The sequence below is a fragment of the Chinchilla lanigera genome, unplaced genomic scaffold (assembly GCF_000276665.1).
Source record: "Chinchilla lanigera isolate Chin_1 unplaced genomic scaffold, ChiLan1.0 scaffold00169, whole genome shotgun sequence".
NCBI lineage: Eukaryota > Metazoa > Chordata > Mammalia > Rodentia > Chinchillidae > Chinchilla > Chinchilla lanigera.
In genome coordinates, this window is record NW_004955570.1 from 1,200,996 (window position 1) to 1,215,767 (window position 14,772).

Consider the following 14,772-nt stretch of genomic DNA (forward strand, 5'->3'; position numbering starts at 1 on the left):
GCCGGCCCGGGCTCCGGCGAGCTCGCCAAGTACGGGCTGCCCGGGGTGGCGCAGCTCAAGAGCCGGGAGTCCTACGTGCTGTGCTACGACCCGCGCACCCGCGGCGCGCTCTGGGTGGTCGAGCAGCTGCGGCCCGAGCGGCTCCGGGGCGGCGGTGACCGCGGCGCCTGCGACTTCCGCGAGGACGACTCGGTGCACGCGTACCACCGCGCCACCAACGCCGACTTCCGCGGCAGCGGCTTCGACCGCGGCCACCTCGCCGCCGCCGCCAACCACCGCTGGAGCCAGAAGGCCATGGACGACACCTTCTACCTGAGCAACGTCGCGCCGCAGGTGCGCAGCGCCCCGCCCGGCTGAGCCCGGGGGGAGGGCCCCGCGCCCGGCCAGGCTCCAGCGAGACCTTCCGTCTCCTCGTACCCTGCGGGTGAGGCTGTGGTTCAGATCCGCTCGCTTAGCGTCGAGGTACCGAAGACGCTAGAAAGTGCGCCGCAGGGAGGGAACCGAGCCCCAGACAGCTACGCGCCCTGCCTGCGTCAGAGCGGAGGCGCGCCCAGGCAGTCGTTTTTGATTTTGAGACACAGCCTCAAGCGTGCATCACCACGTCCGGTTAATTACTGCTTTTGGAAGCCGTGGGTATTGGACCCAGGGTCTCAAGCGCGCTATGCAAGTGTGTAACGCTGCGCTACATCCCGAGATGGGCAGCAGTCGGGCTGTTCGTGCCCATCACGCCGCTCGGGCCCAGCCGCGCCCACCACCCTGCTCCTCCGGCGCCTGGCGGTCAGTGGCTGTGGACCAAGAGGGGCTTGGTGGGGAATCCAAGGCTGCGAGCCTCCTCGACCCGGCTTCTTTCCCCGTCACTCAAGGCTCTACCCATTTCCCTAGCTCAGAAAGCCCAGGCGCCTCCCCAAAGGGGGAAGAATGAGAGATCCAGGGCGCAGGAGCCATGGAGGGAGGGAGCTCGGCACCCTTGTCAGCCTGGCCCAGGCTCTACCCGTGTGGCCATCTGGTCCCCGGGGAGGGCCATGTCTTCCTTAGCTTGTTTCCTGCCCAAGGCTGAGGGACTGGCATGTCCCACCGAGCGCCCCTTCTGTCCCCAGGTGCCGCACCTCAACCAGCATGCCTGGAACAACCTGGAGAAGTACAGCCGCAGCCTGACGCGCAGCTACCAGAACGTCTACGTGTGCACTGGGCCGCTCTTCCTGCCTAGGTGAGGCCCAGCCCCAGATGTCCTTGCTCCTCTGACCCCTGCCACCCCCCGCCCAGCCCATGGGGACATGGATGGAACCACGCATGTCCCGGCTTGCTAGGCCCTCTTGCCCTCTGTTCTGCTGGCAGTGCTCTCCTCCTGCCCTCAGACCGGCCCCCCTATCCCTCTTCCTGCCCCAGCTGTTGGGGATGAGACCTTCTGGGCAGGGTCACACATTTCCCTGGCTCTGAGAACCTGGGTGAGTGGGGAACGGAGTCTGCAGGCTTGGGATCGGGCCCAGGCCTTACTGCCCAGTCCCTTGGTGCTGTGGGCAGAGGGTCTCAGTGTCCTCCCTGGTAAAATGGGACTAAAGCCTGTGTGTGACCTCATGGGTGGGGGACATCAGGCACCCGGCCCAGGGCCTGGCCCGTGGTAAGGGCTTAGCACAGGCTGGCGAGAGCGTGGCTTGGGCACTGATAAATTTCTACCAATAAGTGCCCCACTAAGATGGGAACCAGAAGCCACTCTTGTGGCCAGGTGTGACAGTGCACCCCATAATCACAGCACTCAGGAGGCTGAAGCAGAAGGATTGCCGTGAGTTCAAGGCCAGCCTGGGCTAGTGAATTCAAGTCTAGCCTAAACTACACAGTCAGACCCGGTCTTTAAAAAAAAAAAAGTGACACATGTGCCAGGCTCTGCAGGGCATGGGATTTCTGCTGGCATGGCCCTGCCCACTTGGGGCACTGCCACTGGGACAGACAGTAACCACGGTCCCAGAGGTGACTTGCAGGGTTACAAGGCCCAATACTTTGAGCAGCATTTGTTGCCAGCCCTTTGGCTGTGCTGTGCCGGCACCAGAGGGAGTCAGTCTCCATCCTGGACAGTTCCCAGCCTTGAGGAGGGGGCAGGCAGGGCATGGAGCCTTGAAGTCAGGGGGGGGCCTGGCAGGAGGGCAGAACCGGAGCTCAGGTCAGAGCAGGATTCCCGTAGGCGGAGGCCTTGAGCCCAACCAGGCTCCCGCCATGAGCGCTGGGTCCGCCCGCAGGACGGAGGCCGACGGGAAGTCCTACGTGAAGTACCAGGTCATCGGCAGGAACCACGTGGCGGTGCCCACGCACTTCTTCAAGGTGCTGATCCTGGAGGCGGCGGGCGGGCAGATCGAGCTCCGCTCCTACGTGATGCCCAATGCGCCCGTGGACGAGGCGATCCCGCTCGAGCGCTTCCTGGTGCCCATTGAGAGCATCGAACGGGCCTCGGGGCTGCTCTTTGTGCCCAACATCCTGGCACGGGCGGGCAACGTCAAGGCCATCACTGCCGGCAGCAAGGGAGGCGCAGGCCGAGACTGAGGGTGGGGCTGCAGCGCATTAAAGGTGGTGATTTTTGGAGCGGAGTCGGCTGTGGCTGTCCCAGGTGACCCGCCGGAGGCCCTGCTCGGCCGCACGCCTGCTTGCCTATGTCCTGTGTGAACCTTCAGGTGGGCCGGGCGCCTGCCTGCGTGAGGCTGGGCTGCAGGGCAGCCAGGGAGATGAGGATGGCTTCCTGGGGGACAACGGACAGCGGCTGGGGTCGGCGGCACTCAGCTCTCGCCCGGTTCCACAGCCTGGCCACCCCCAGGGTCCCTGGGGAGGCGGCCGGCAGGCCTGGGATTATCCCGCCCCACAGTGTGAGGGTGGCAGCAAGCTCTTGGCCGCTGGGCAGGGCAGCCCAGGTCCTGCGGGGGTACGTGCGGCTGGCAGGCTCACAGTGCTCGGGCAAGGGCTTGGGGACACAGTTGCCTCCCCTGGCGCAGTGCCCCCCGGGACAGCTTCCTGTGGCCACTTCTGGAGTGGGGGTCCACGGTCCACAGCCGTGTGCGAGGTCATGAGGACCAGGCCACAGAGGAACACTGGCCACACAGCTGAGGGCGCAGAGGTCCTGGAAGGGGTAGGCAGGTGGCCAGCCCTGCCCCACAGGACCCCGGGTGCAGTGTCCTGCCCCCAGGACAGCAGCCACCAAGTGCACTGGACAGCTGGGTCCCTGGACGGCTCACCTCTGTGCGGATGGTGCGGCTGCCCTGGCCTGGGCACGTGTTGACGTACAGGTCGAAGAGAACACTGGGTTCGGACACCTCCAGGTTGGGGTCGGCGTCCACGCCAGCCTCCAGCCCTTGGAGGCCCCCGAACACCACAAGGGCATGCCTGCCACCCAGAGACAAAGTTACTGCCCACTCACCAGGGCACGGGTGCGCGTGGCCGGACTTCTCACCCCCACAGACATCCGGGCCCTGCCAGGCTCCCGCCCTCCACCCCTGGCACCCACCGAAAGCTGGGCAACTGGGCAGAGGCCACCTCCGAGCCACGCTCCGATGTCCCAATGGTCAGGTCGTACCCGTCCTGGAATGGGGCCTCAGCAAACACAGCACCTGAGAGGGGTCAGCAGTGGGCTCCTGGTCTTGGCCCGCACCCAGGAAGGGCACCATGCCGGCCCTGCACTGCTCTGGGGAGGACGAGGATGGGCACAGCAGAGGCCAAGCACAGGCTGGGGCAGGGAACAAGCAGAAGGCGGCAGGAAGGAGCACCAGGGACATGGAACCTGTGACTTAGTGAGGTCACCTGCCCACCCAGCACGCGCCAGCCTGGTAGGACGAGGACCCGGCCTGACTTCCAGGTCAAGCAGGGCTCCCTGCTGCCACCTGACAGGGCTGGACAGACACCCAGAGGACGTGCATTCTTACTGAGGCAGGAGGCCAGCCGCACGCTGTAGCCCCAGTAGAGCCCGGCTCTGGTGCGAGGCTCCTGCGACGACACGACCGTGCCCCGGTAGGTCTTGCATTCTGGGGGCAGGGGAGGGGACACAGGCTGTGAAGACAGGTGAGGGGCTGGGGCCGGAGGGGCTCAGTCTTGAAGCTGGCCAGCCATGGCAGGGGCCAGAGACGCTTCCAGATACCTGGGAGCTGCTGCTGGTTCAGTCTCACGGTCACCCGAAGTCCAGGCTCCAAGTTCTTGTCAATCTTGACCTCCTAGGGAGAGGCCAAGAGAAATGGGTGCTGTCCTCGCATGGCCAGCAGGGGTCACTGCTCTCTGTGACTCTGGAGGGTGGAGGATGCAGGTCTGGGCCCCTCACTCAAGGCCCCTGGGGCAGCCCCCTCCAGGAGACTATTTGCAGCAGTTATGAAGCTGGTGCATAACCAGCACTTGGGAGGCTGAGGCAGGAGGAAGTCCCATGAATTCAAGGCCAGCCTGGGCTATACAGAACTACATCACGAGGCCCTGTCTCAAAAAACCAACAAAACAAAAACTATCACAAGACACTGGTTTGAAATGATGGCTAACTTACCTCTCTGAGCCAAAACTGTCCATAAATAGCTATTCTGTGCAACACAGGGCCAGGCAGGAAGTAAGTGACTACTGCACTTGAGCTGTGATGAATCAATTATCTGTGTCAGGGCCAGTTCTGAACTGATCACACTGGAAGGTACCATCTCCCTTCAGAGAGTGTCTCGAGCTTTTCCCTGTTCCTCTGTCACCCTGTTCCGATTGTGGTTGGTGCTTCTGGTCTGATCTTTTAGAGGGGGGAGACCCACACACCTAGAGGTGTTTGCCTCTGCCTTTAGGAGACCTGAAAGCAAACCGTTCCCAACTTGGCCCTGCAATGTGCTACAGCAGAGCCAGAATGATTTCTTTATGGTACCAGGAACTGAACTCAGCACTTCTGCTGAGCTGTATTGAAATTGTGGCCAGGTATGGTGGTGCACACCTGTAATCCCAGCACTCAGGAGGTGGAAGCAGGAGGATCGTTGCAACTTTTTTTGGTTTTTCTCCGGTACCGGGAACCGAACTCACGACCTTGTGCTTGCCAGGCAGGTGCTTTGCCGCTGAGCTAAATCCCCAGCCCCAATCGTTGCAACTTTGAGGCCAGCCTGGGCTACAAAGTGAGCCTGAACTGCATAATGAGACCCTGTCTCAAAAAAACAAAAAAAGAAATTGTGATCCTCCTGCCTCAGCCTCTCAGAGTGCAAAGATTACAGGTCTGTGCCACCATGCCCTGCATCCTCAGCCCTTTCTATTTTTCATTTTTTCTATGGCCATGCCACACTGAATGTGCCCGATCTCGTCTGTTTTTCATTTTGAGACAGCATCTTACTAAACTGCTACATTCTCCAGGCTGGATTCGAACTTGCAATCCTCTTGCCTCAGCCCTGCAGAGTGCCGGCATTATTGGTGTGGGCTACCTATGTGGCTCATGATTTGCGTTTGTTGTTGTTGTGGGGTTTTTTTTGAGACACAGTGTTGCTATGCAGTTCAGGCTGTCCTTGAACTCACTATGTAGCCCAGGGTGGCCTTGAACTCGCAGTGATCCTCCTGCCTCAGCCTTCCAAGTGCTAGGATTATGGATATGCAGCACTAGGCCTGGCTATGATTTGCTTTTTAAAACACAGTGAAGGGGCCAGGGATAGAGCTCAGCAGTACAGCACCTCCTTGGCAAGCATGAGGTCCTGAGTTCGATTCCCGTGACCCCTGCCCCCAAAAAAACCCGTGAAGCTGGGAGTGTAGCTCAGTGACCAAGCACATGCTAGACAAACATGTTAAACCAACAGGGGCCATTGGTTTCACCCCCAGTACTAAGGGTAAGCAAATAAGCAGCAGTGCCTTTGTTGCTGGCCTCATCTCCGGGCTGCTTTCTGGGCTCTTCGCTGGCCCAGGTCTGCATGCACAGAGGCACCACAGGTCCGATTCCAGGCCTCCCCCCAACACGTGCCCGCCTGCCCCCTTAGCTACGGTGTCCTCTCGGCGCGCCACAGCCTGCCATCCGGGTCCCACCTTTTTCATGCCACAGTTGACGAAGGAGCCGTGGCCCGGCCGGGTGGGCCGGTCCACCACGACGCCCTCGCGGAACTCGGACTCCTCGTCCTGCCGCACGTGGTGAGGGCTGTCCAGGGGGTTCAGGAGACCTGGGCGAGAGGTGCACAGGAGGGTGAGGACGGACCAGTTGTGCCACAGGCCTTGCCCTCCTCCGGACAGATGGTGAGGCAGAGGGCGGGGTGCTCGGTACCTGCAAACTGGAGGTCCTGGTGCTTGGGGAAGAACGCCTTTCTCAGGTACCTGTTGGAGGACGCGGGTGTGTGTGTGTGTGTGTGTGTGTGTGTGTCTCAGGTTGACCAGCTGACCCCATGCTGACCACCCCACCCCCAGACTCCGGGAAGTCACTGTCTTACTGTGGGCACTCCAGGTACTGCAGGATGCGGGCCAGCTGCACACACGCCTGCCCTTTCTTGCCAACACCCCTGAATTCGCCCTCCACAGACCTGGACAGACACGGCGCAAGATGAAGCTGCCAGCTACGGGTGGAGCTCAGTGGCTAAGCATGCAGGGCCCTGGGTTCAATCCCCAGCACCACCTAAGGCCCCTGCAGTAGCTCCTCCCATAATCTGACCCGTGGCCACTGCCCTTGTCCCTGCCCCGGCCCTGTACCTGCTGAAGATCACAGTGGACCATTTCAGGGCCAGCAGGAGCCACGCAGTGGGCAGGGCATCGTTTCCTCCCTCCTCCCCGGCCCCACAGCCCCTGGGTGGCCTCTCACTTGGCTTCCTGGCCTTCCTCATCAAATACCACGATCTCGTCCACACAGAAGATGGCGCAGGCCCTGGCGATCTGGCCAGCCAGGTAGGTGCGGAGCTCAGGCGACTGGGCATTGTCCAGGATGGAGCCTGGCAGGGCCACGCTTAGGGTGTAGGGCCGCCCTGGGCAGGGGAGGGGTGCGCCTGGTCAGCCCAGGAGGCCAAATCCCACCCCCACTCCCTTCCTCGGGGGCCTAGGGTTGGAGACTTGCTGAACTGGAGGGTGTGTGGGTGTGAGAGAGAGAGAGAGAGAGACTAGAGATCACACCCAGGGCCTTCATACTCAGCTACATCCCCAGCCCTTTTTACTTTTTATTTTGAGACAGTCTTGTTAAGTTGCCTAGGATAGACTTGAACTTGTGATCTTCCTGCCTCAGCCTCCCAGAGTACTAGGATTACTGGTGTGTACCACCATACCCAGCTCAAATGGAGGAATTCTGAGATCAGCAAAATAGATCCAACTCCATTCTGGACTTCAGTCCCTCCAGGAGGAAATGAATACAGTGACCTCCTAGGTTCCTCTGAGCAGAGGAAACCATTGAGCAAGGCCAAGGAGTAGTCAGGAGTGTTGGCCTAAATTCACACCCTCACTCTGCCCTATACTCCCTCAGTTCTCCAGCTGTCGAACAGATAGAGCACTCAGGAAGCTGATGCAGGAGGATCTCTGTGAGTGCAAGGTCGGCCTGGGCTACATAGTGAGTTCAAAGCCAGGGTGAACTACATAGTGAGACCCTGTCTCAAAAAAAAAACAGCAAAAAAGCTGGGCATGGTGGTGCATGTCTATAATCCCAGCTCTGAGGCTGAGGCAGGAGGACTGCTGGGAATCTGAGGCCAGTCGGCTACAAAGTAAGTTCAAGGCCAGCCCGAACTATATAGTAAGACCCTGTCTCAAAAAGACCAAAAAAAAAAAAAAAAAGATACATGTACACACAAAAAAGGTCAAAGGTATATAAGAGAACTGTGAGTGCAAATACTACACTGTTTTTTATAAGGGACATGAACACCTACAGATTTTGATGTCCACGGTGTGAGAATCCTGGAACCAAGGCCCTCTCCCCATTACAGGAGAGGAGTCTGTAGCCCAGAGAAGTCAAATAAGCAACCCATCCCTCACAGGGTTTACCTGAGGGAGCCCCATGACGCCCAGGCAGAGCTTCCCAATTCCCAGGCACTGATGACTTCCACATTATCACAGGTAACTACGGGGCTCACCAAGGGTACCCTGCGGCTCCTGACCCCCATAGACGGGGTCTGGCTGAAGAAAAGATCCGCTTTCTTAGGGTGGATGTGGAAGGGCTGAGGGGCATGCTTCGGGATGAAAAGATGCACATAAACTGGGCTCGCTGCTGTAAAACTGTTGCAGCACCTCTCTCTTCTGTGTCAGTGGATATAATGTTAGGACAAACTTTCACCGCTGTTTACTGGGGATTTTCCTTCTTTATAGTTTCTGTGGTTTTCAGCCTGTATTATTTATGACAGGAAAATAAACTTCCCACTATGAAAGCAAAATAACTGAATGAAAAATGAAATCAAAGCACAGTGAACATACTGAAGAAAATACTCTAAAAATAAAACAGGCGTGGTAGCACACACCTGTACCCTAGCACTCTGGGAAGCTGAGGCAGGAGGATGGCAAGTGAGTTTAAGCCTGGCCTGGGCAATTTAGCAAGATTCTGTCTTTTAAAAAAAAAGACCCTAATGCAAACAAAAAACAAAAAAAACTCAGTAAGATTATGATGTTCTGAACCAGGTGTGGTAGCATATACTGATAACCCCTTCACCTGGGAAGCAAAGGCAAAAGGGACTGGGAGTTTGAGGGTCGCTGGACTACACAGCCCCTGCCCCCAAACGCCCAGTTCTGGGTTGGAGGTATAGCTCAGCCGTACAGTGCTTGCACACAACCACAAAAATACAATTAAGAGAAGGGATACAATTAAGTTTAGGCATACAATTAAGAGAAGGGATGCCTAACATCCCTAAGCTTGAACTCTTAAGGAGGCAGGCCTCTCCCTCCCCTTTCTGGGCCCATTTCTCTATCAGGACAAGCTGAGCCCAGGCCTCACCAAGGGCTCTTCCAGACCTCACGCTCTGTTCTGCCACAGCACAGCTACTGCAGGCCGCCGGCGCCCCTCCCCGGCCCAGGCTCACCCAGCTCCTCCCTCCCGGCTGCTGCCTCCTCCTCCTCCTTCTGGCGCTGCGCCTGCTCCTCCTGTGCCCGTTGCCGGTCCAGTTTTTTGGTCAGCTTGAGGTCCTTCCACTTCTTTTTCTCCTCTTTCCCTGGGTAAGAGAAGAGCCTGATTGGTGGGGAGTAAGGGAGGGGGTCAGCCCAGCACCGCGAAGCCTCCCCGCTCGGAGAGCTGCGAGTCCTGCGGGGCCGGCTCCCCGACACGCTGAAATGGCCCGGAGGGAGGATGGACACGGGCTCTGCCCCGCCGCGACCCTTACTTACTCTGTTGTTTCCATTTGCGCCACTCAACCCTCTGTCCATGTTCACCCTGGAGGAGGAGCAGGACTGAGTGAGAGGCTGAACGGTCCCATGTGGAGGGGAGCACATGTGCTGCTTCACAGCGCTCCTGTTCCTCCAACCGGGGTCGTGCGAAGCCAGGAAACCACTACATACTTCTGCGTCAAGGGGCCAGGGACGTGCTGCACCCCCAGTGCCTGGATCGGGCCTGGCGCAACAAATTCATGGGAAGAAAGAGGAAACTGAGCCGGGCGTGCTGGCGCACGCCTGTAATCCCAGCACTCGGGAGGCTGAGGCAGGAGGATCGTTGTGAGTTTGAGATCAGCCTGGGCTACAAAGAAGCTCAAGACCAGCCTCAACTGCATAGCGAGACCCTGTCTCAAAAAGACAAAAAAAAAAAAAAAAAAAGGAGGAAACTGAGGCACCGGCAACAGGACAGTCCCCCAGATCGGAGGACTTGGGGCACAGGAAGGCTCAGGGTTGCGAGCACGGTCCCAATTCCTGAGTCCGGATCGGCCAGAGGGCCACGGGGACTCACTCCCCAGCCTAACGCCGTCCCGGCCTCGGGGATCGCGCCCCGCTGGGGTGCACAGGGCCACCAGCTTGCGGCACGCGCGGGCTTCCAGGCCCCAGAGCGGGGGGCGAGCCGCGCGGGCCAGCCCCACCATGGGCCCACAGGCTGTCCGTTCTCACGCTCGGCCCTGGCCCTCCCCTTGGTCCCACCCGGAACCTACGGGTCCGCAGGGTCCGCCGGGCCGCTTCCTCCCGCGCTCCGCCATATTCGCCGCACGCCGCTAGCCACGCCCACACTACTCAGATTCGCCTCTTCCGGTCACACCCCTACACAGCCGTCCAATAGAAAGCCCCATAGTGTGTGGGGCGTGGCCTTAGCATGCCGCAGGGATGGGCTGCGTGGGAGTGGAGTCAGCACTGCAGGATGGGGCGGGGCTAAACTGTCCCCACGAGTGCGATGAACTGCGTCTCAGATACTGACTGTCATGCACACTTGAATGGTCACCCTCCGGGTGGCCAGTGGGATTTTTTGAGTGTTCCAGTGTTTTTTTGTCATTCATAAAAAGCTCTCCTTTGGAGCATGGGAATTGGTCACAATTCAGAGGCTTGCTCTGCAAGTGCAACTACCCCCTAGCACCCCTGGCATGCATGTCCAACTCTTTTTTTCTTTTTCTTTTTCTTTTTTTTTGAGACAGGGTTTTTGCGCTGTAGTTCAGGCTGGCCTTGAACTCACTGAAATCACTGTGTAGCCCAGGCTGGCCTCTAAGTCACGGCGATCCTTCTGCCTCAGCTTCCTAGTTCTGGGATTACAGGTGTATGCCACCACACCCTGAGTGTTCCGTAACTTCTTTTGGTTGCCAGTGTAATCCACATTTACTAAAGAACAAGACTTTGACTTCAGACTGGCCCAAAGTCCTCAGCTGTTTTGAGTCCTTGCCTTTAACAGACACACATATGCATTTGCACGCGCACGCAAGCATACACACACTCACACACAATTTTTTTTTAATATCTGGGATCGAACTCAGGACCTTGCACTTGCCAGGCAGGCGCTTATGCCACTGAACTATATCCCTGGCCTTCACACACAATGTTATACAAATAGAAGAGGTTGGGTCTGAACTCTTCTTTCCTTCCATTCTGACCAAGCCCCACTCAGCAATTCTACTGTCTGAGGCAGAGACACACTGCCAGCTAGAGTTTGAATAACTTAAAATTTTATTACAGGCAAAAAAGACTCAGCACTGAATTGAACTTCCTGAGGTCAAGGTTAGATGTGGAAAGGTAGAGGTGATGGCAGAGCTTCAGCGGGGCCGAGGAAAGGGTCGGCGACAGGGCTGGGATTCAAGGTCTGCTATGGTGCCAGTTCTCCCCAGCTAAGCCAGAAGAGACCCAAGGGCCTACAGCAGACCCAGGGAGGGGCAGAGAGTTCCCAGGCCTCTCTCACCCACACTGAAACAGGAGTTCCAGGCACCGGGGAAGGGGACAGATGATGCCCCAGACCAAGGCAGGCTCTTCCCTAGGGATAGTCTAGATCACAGAGTACCAGCTCCCTGATGTGGGAACGGCTGGAACCTGGACAAAGAGGCACCGGCGTGGCCCATCAGCAACCTCAGAACTTGAGCTCAGCCTTCCACTTCTGCAGCTTCTCATCCATGGCCTGGAGTGTGGCTTCCTCCTGCAGTGACACACATGCGTCCTTCCTTCTATCCTTGGCCCAGCTGCAGAAGCACAGGGAGGGCCCCCAGCCCCACCGCTACCTTCACGAAACAGAAGCGGATGTAGTGGTCGAAGTCCTTCTGATGTGGCCCGCTGTAGAAGATGGAGACCGGCATGGCCACCAGGCCCTGGGGAGGAGGGAGCACAGGTCTCCACGTGGCCTTCTGGTCCAGCAGCCACAGCTCAGGGGACACAGAGCCTCCCATGAGGGGCAGCAAGGAAAGCTAGGGCCCGTGCATCCCCTCCAAGTGCTGTGAGGGCAGAATAAACCCACAGGCATCGTGCTAGGTCCCTACGTGTGTGCAGAGGTGGCTGCCAGGAGGGGGAAGCTCATGCCGCAGGCCAGGGCAGAGCAGGAGAAGTCAGCCTTAGAATCACAGGGGAGAGCTGGACAGACTCCAGAGAAATGCACCAGCTCCTCACTGTGTAGGACTCAGGCCCAGAGACGGGCAGGAAATCTTGTCACCCACCACTGGATCTTCATGCAAGTTAGAGCCAGGCTCCCTACTTATGGGAGTGAATAGAACTCTATACCAGGGCTCACGGCAGAGGCCAGGTGGTACCTCTGGGCCGGGCCCCCTTGGGCACCCAGCCGCCCTGGCAGAGGCACAGCCTACCTTGTCCTTTTTTTTTTTTGGTTTTTCTCTGGTACCGGGAACCGAACTCACGACCTTGCGCTTGCCAGGCAGGCGCTTTTGCCGCTGAGCTAAATCCCCAGCCCCAGCCTACCTTGTTCTTGATCATCCACTTGACGAAGCGTCTGTCATAGGGCTCGTGCGCAGCACCAGGCAGGTTGGGCATCTTGCTCTCTGGGGGACGGAGGCCATGCTGAGTCCTAGGCAGCCTCCAGCCCCCACACACTGTCACTCGGTACGGCCAGTGTCACTCACTAAAGTCCGAGATGTCCACCATGAGGAAGTAGCTGCCCTGGGGGGTCACAGGCTTGAAGCCCACGGACTGCAGGCTGCGAATCATGTGGTCCCGGCTGCGCTGCATGGCCTGAGGCAGCTGCACAAAGTAGCTGCTGGGTTGGCCGAAGAGGAGCTGCTCCCGCTCAAAGCACTGGGCTACCGCGGCCTAGACAGGCAGGACAGACAGGCTGGTCCGGGGCGCAACGCCACTGTGCCAGATGGGGCTCTTCTCTCGCTTGTTCCTGCCCGCACCCCAAAGCTGCCCCTCTCACCTGGGCCTGGGTAGGACAGTGGTAGATGGAGTTCTGGTGCACAGTCCGCAGGTGCTTCATGATGTTCTCGGGACCCAGGACCCAGCCCACCTGGGCCAGGGACACAGGCAGCAGGTGAGGCCCTTGGAGCCTGGCCAAACCCTTCTCAGCTGCCATGGCTGGCATCGCTGCCAAGGACCGCAGGGGGAGGATCACTGCACACCCACCCCACACCCACATGGGCTCACCTTCCAGCCAGTGACACTGAAGGTCTTGCCAGCACTGCCAATGGTCAGGGTCCGTTCCCACATGCCGGGGAGGCTGGCTGCCCGGGGCCAAAGAGAACCACTGCTGAGTGGGGCAGCCGGGGGGGGGGGTGCCTGGGCCCAGGTGTATGCACAGACTCTCCAGGCTGGGGACGCGGCCACCCACTAAGCTGCAGCCTGGACTTATGTGATCTCATCCTCAGGACAGCCTGGGGAGGGCACACTGCTATGGCCTCTGTTGTCAGTCATTGCCCAAGGTCACACAACTGTAGAGTCCCAGCCCGGGTCCAGGTCACCAGGACCGGGTCACAGTGTGCAGGGAGGGGCACGGGCCGGCTCAGCTCACCTATGCTGATGTGCTGGTTCTCGTCGTAGATGAGCCACTGGTAGACCTCGTCACTGACGCACAGCACGTCGTGCTGCCGGCACAGGCTGGCCACCTGCTCCAGCTCCGCCTTGGAGAACACCTGCGGACGGGGAGGTGCAGGCCTGCAGCCGGGACCGTCCCCCCCACAGGGCCCGCTCACAGGCGGCAGGCAGCCACGCCGCCAGGCACTAGGGGCTTCCCTGCATCTTCCCGCAGATCTCAGCACCCTGACCTGACCTGGTGCCATGGTCCACTCAGGTCCTGTTTCACACACGAGGAGGCACAGGGAGAGGCCACTGTCCCCTGGTCACTGGAAAGCGATGAGGCCCCAGCCCATGCCCGCCATCCCAGCCCTGACCACCTTGTGAGCTTCCTGCTCCTGTCACTGGGACCCCTGCGGGGCTTGGTCCCCAGGTACCTTCCCAAGGGGGTTGTTGGGTGTATTGAGCACCAGGACTTTAGTGCGAGGCGTGAACTTGCTGGCCAGTTCCGTGGCGTCCAGCTGCCAGCTGCTGCTGGAATCCAGGTCCTGGTCCTGGCTGGGGCTCTGCAGGAGGTGGTGGGAGGGGCTGGCAGTATGTCCCTGCCTGTCACTCAGCTCCTTGCCCCAGTGTCTGTCCCAGCCCAGAGGCCCGAGCTCCTTCCTCTTCACCCTGTCTCACTTCCCAAGCTCCAGCCCAGCTCCTTCGGGGTCCCTCTGTCACCCGCGGACCCAGCATCTCACCTGCTTCAGAGACACAAACACAGGGCGACCCCCCGCCATCAGTGTCATGGGCTCGTAACAGTCAAAAAATGGCTCAATGATGATGACCTGGAACGAGGGTGGCGTCAGCCGGGGTTGGCACTGCCTTGTCCCCTACCCCACCCACCACGCTCGCCATTCACCTCGTCTCCTTCGTCCACCAGAGCCTGGAAGGCTGTGAACAGGGCCCCATAGGCTCCCACGGTCACCAGCACGTTGGCGAGTGGGTCCAACTCCTGTCCCAGCAGCTTCCCGAAGAAACTTGCCAGGACCTTTGTCAGCGGTGGGTGACCCTGTTGGGACAGAGGCTCAGGTGCCCACGCTCACCCCCTGGCTAAGCTGTACCCAGGCAATTCTCGCGCCTCCTAGTGGCGGGTCTGGGGCAGTGTCTGCTGCTGTCCGAGCGTGTTGCAATCCGGCCCATCTGTTCTAGGGGTTCACCCAGGGCTGCGAAGTGGCGGTGAGCTAGACATAATATTCCCATCCAGCTCGACAAAGGAATTTAGAACGAAGCTGCAGCAAGATAATATATGTGTGTGAGGATAACGCAGTTGGTTTTGCTATGAGACTGGATGAGGAGGAAGGAAGGCGGATTTGAAACTGGGTGACATGTCGGGTGTGGTGGCGCATGCCTGTAATCCCAGCACTCGGGAGGCTGAGGCAGGAGGATCGAGTTTGAGACCAGCCTGGGCTACCAAATGAACTCAAGGTCAGCCTGAACTGCATAGCAAGATCCTGTCTCAAAAAGACAAAAAAA

The 14,772-nt window shown here is 59.1% G+C and overlaps 3 protein-coding genes across 6 annotated transcripts in view; 1 reads left to right on the forward strand and 2 right to left on the reverse strand.

Annotated features, from left to right (window-relative positions):
• Positions 1-2,571, forward strand: part of Endog (endonuclease G) — a gene marked incomplete in the record, with an annotated part of 3,106 nt that extends 535 nt beyond the window's left edge. The window contains 3 exon segments of the mRNA XM_005413641.2: positions 1-333; positions 1,098-1,207; positions 2,232-2,571. Of these exon segments, the coding sequence (XP_005413698.2) occupies positions 1-333; positions 1,098-1,207; positions 2,232-2,532 (744 nt within the window).
• On the reverse strand, positions 1,992-10,057 carry LOC102009666 (chromosome unknown open reading frame, human C9orf114). Its single transcript, XM_005413588.2, has 12 exons — positions 9,981-10,057; positions 9,232-9,277; positions 8,931-9,059; positions 6,746-6,905; positions 6,381-6,470; positions 6,218-6,267; positions 5,986-6,116; positions 4,112-4,184; positions 3,900-3,998; positions 3,485-3,587; positions 3,216-3,363; positions 1,992-2,725 (listed from the first exon to the last, which is right to left on the reverse strand). Exons 1-12 carry the CDS (start codon positions 10,023-10,025, stop codon positions 2,657-2,659), a joined length of 1,143 nt encoding a protein of 380 aa, XP_005413645.1. The 5' UTR covers positions 10,026-10,057; the 3' UTR covers positions 1,992-2,656.
• An 897-nt stretch (positions 10,058-10,954) lies between these two features.
• Ccbl1 (cysteine conjugate-beta lyase, cytoplasmic) overlaps positions 10,955-14,772 on the reverse strand; it is a 48,612-nt gene continuing 44,794 nt past the window's right edge. For all 4 annotated transcript variants that reach the window (XM_005413589.2, XM_013509435.1, XM_005413590.2 and 1 more), the window contains 10 exons: positions 14,159-14,308; positions 13,998-14,084; positions 13,692-13,820; positions 13,253-13,373; positions 12,889-12,965; positions 12,662-12,751; positions 12,369-12,555; positions 12,208-12,287; positions 11,520-11,606; positions 10,955-11,437 (listed from right to left, as the gene is read on the reverse strand). In XM_005413589.2, coding sequence (XP_005413646.1) covers positions 11,372-11,437; positions 11,520-11,606; positions 12,208-12,287; positions 12,369-12,555; positions 12,662-12,751; positions 12,889-12,965; positions 13,253-13,373; positions 13,692-13,820; positions 13,998-14,084; positions 14,159-14,308 — 1,074 coding nt within the window. In that variant the 3' untranslated portion in view covers positions 10,955-11,371. The remainder of the gene's footprint in view (positions 11,438-11,519; positions 11,607-12,207; positions 12,288-12,368; positions 12,556-12,661; positions 12,752-12,888; positions 12,966-13,252; positions 13,374-13,691; positions 13,821-13,997; positions 14,085-14,158; positions 14,309-14,772) is intronic.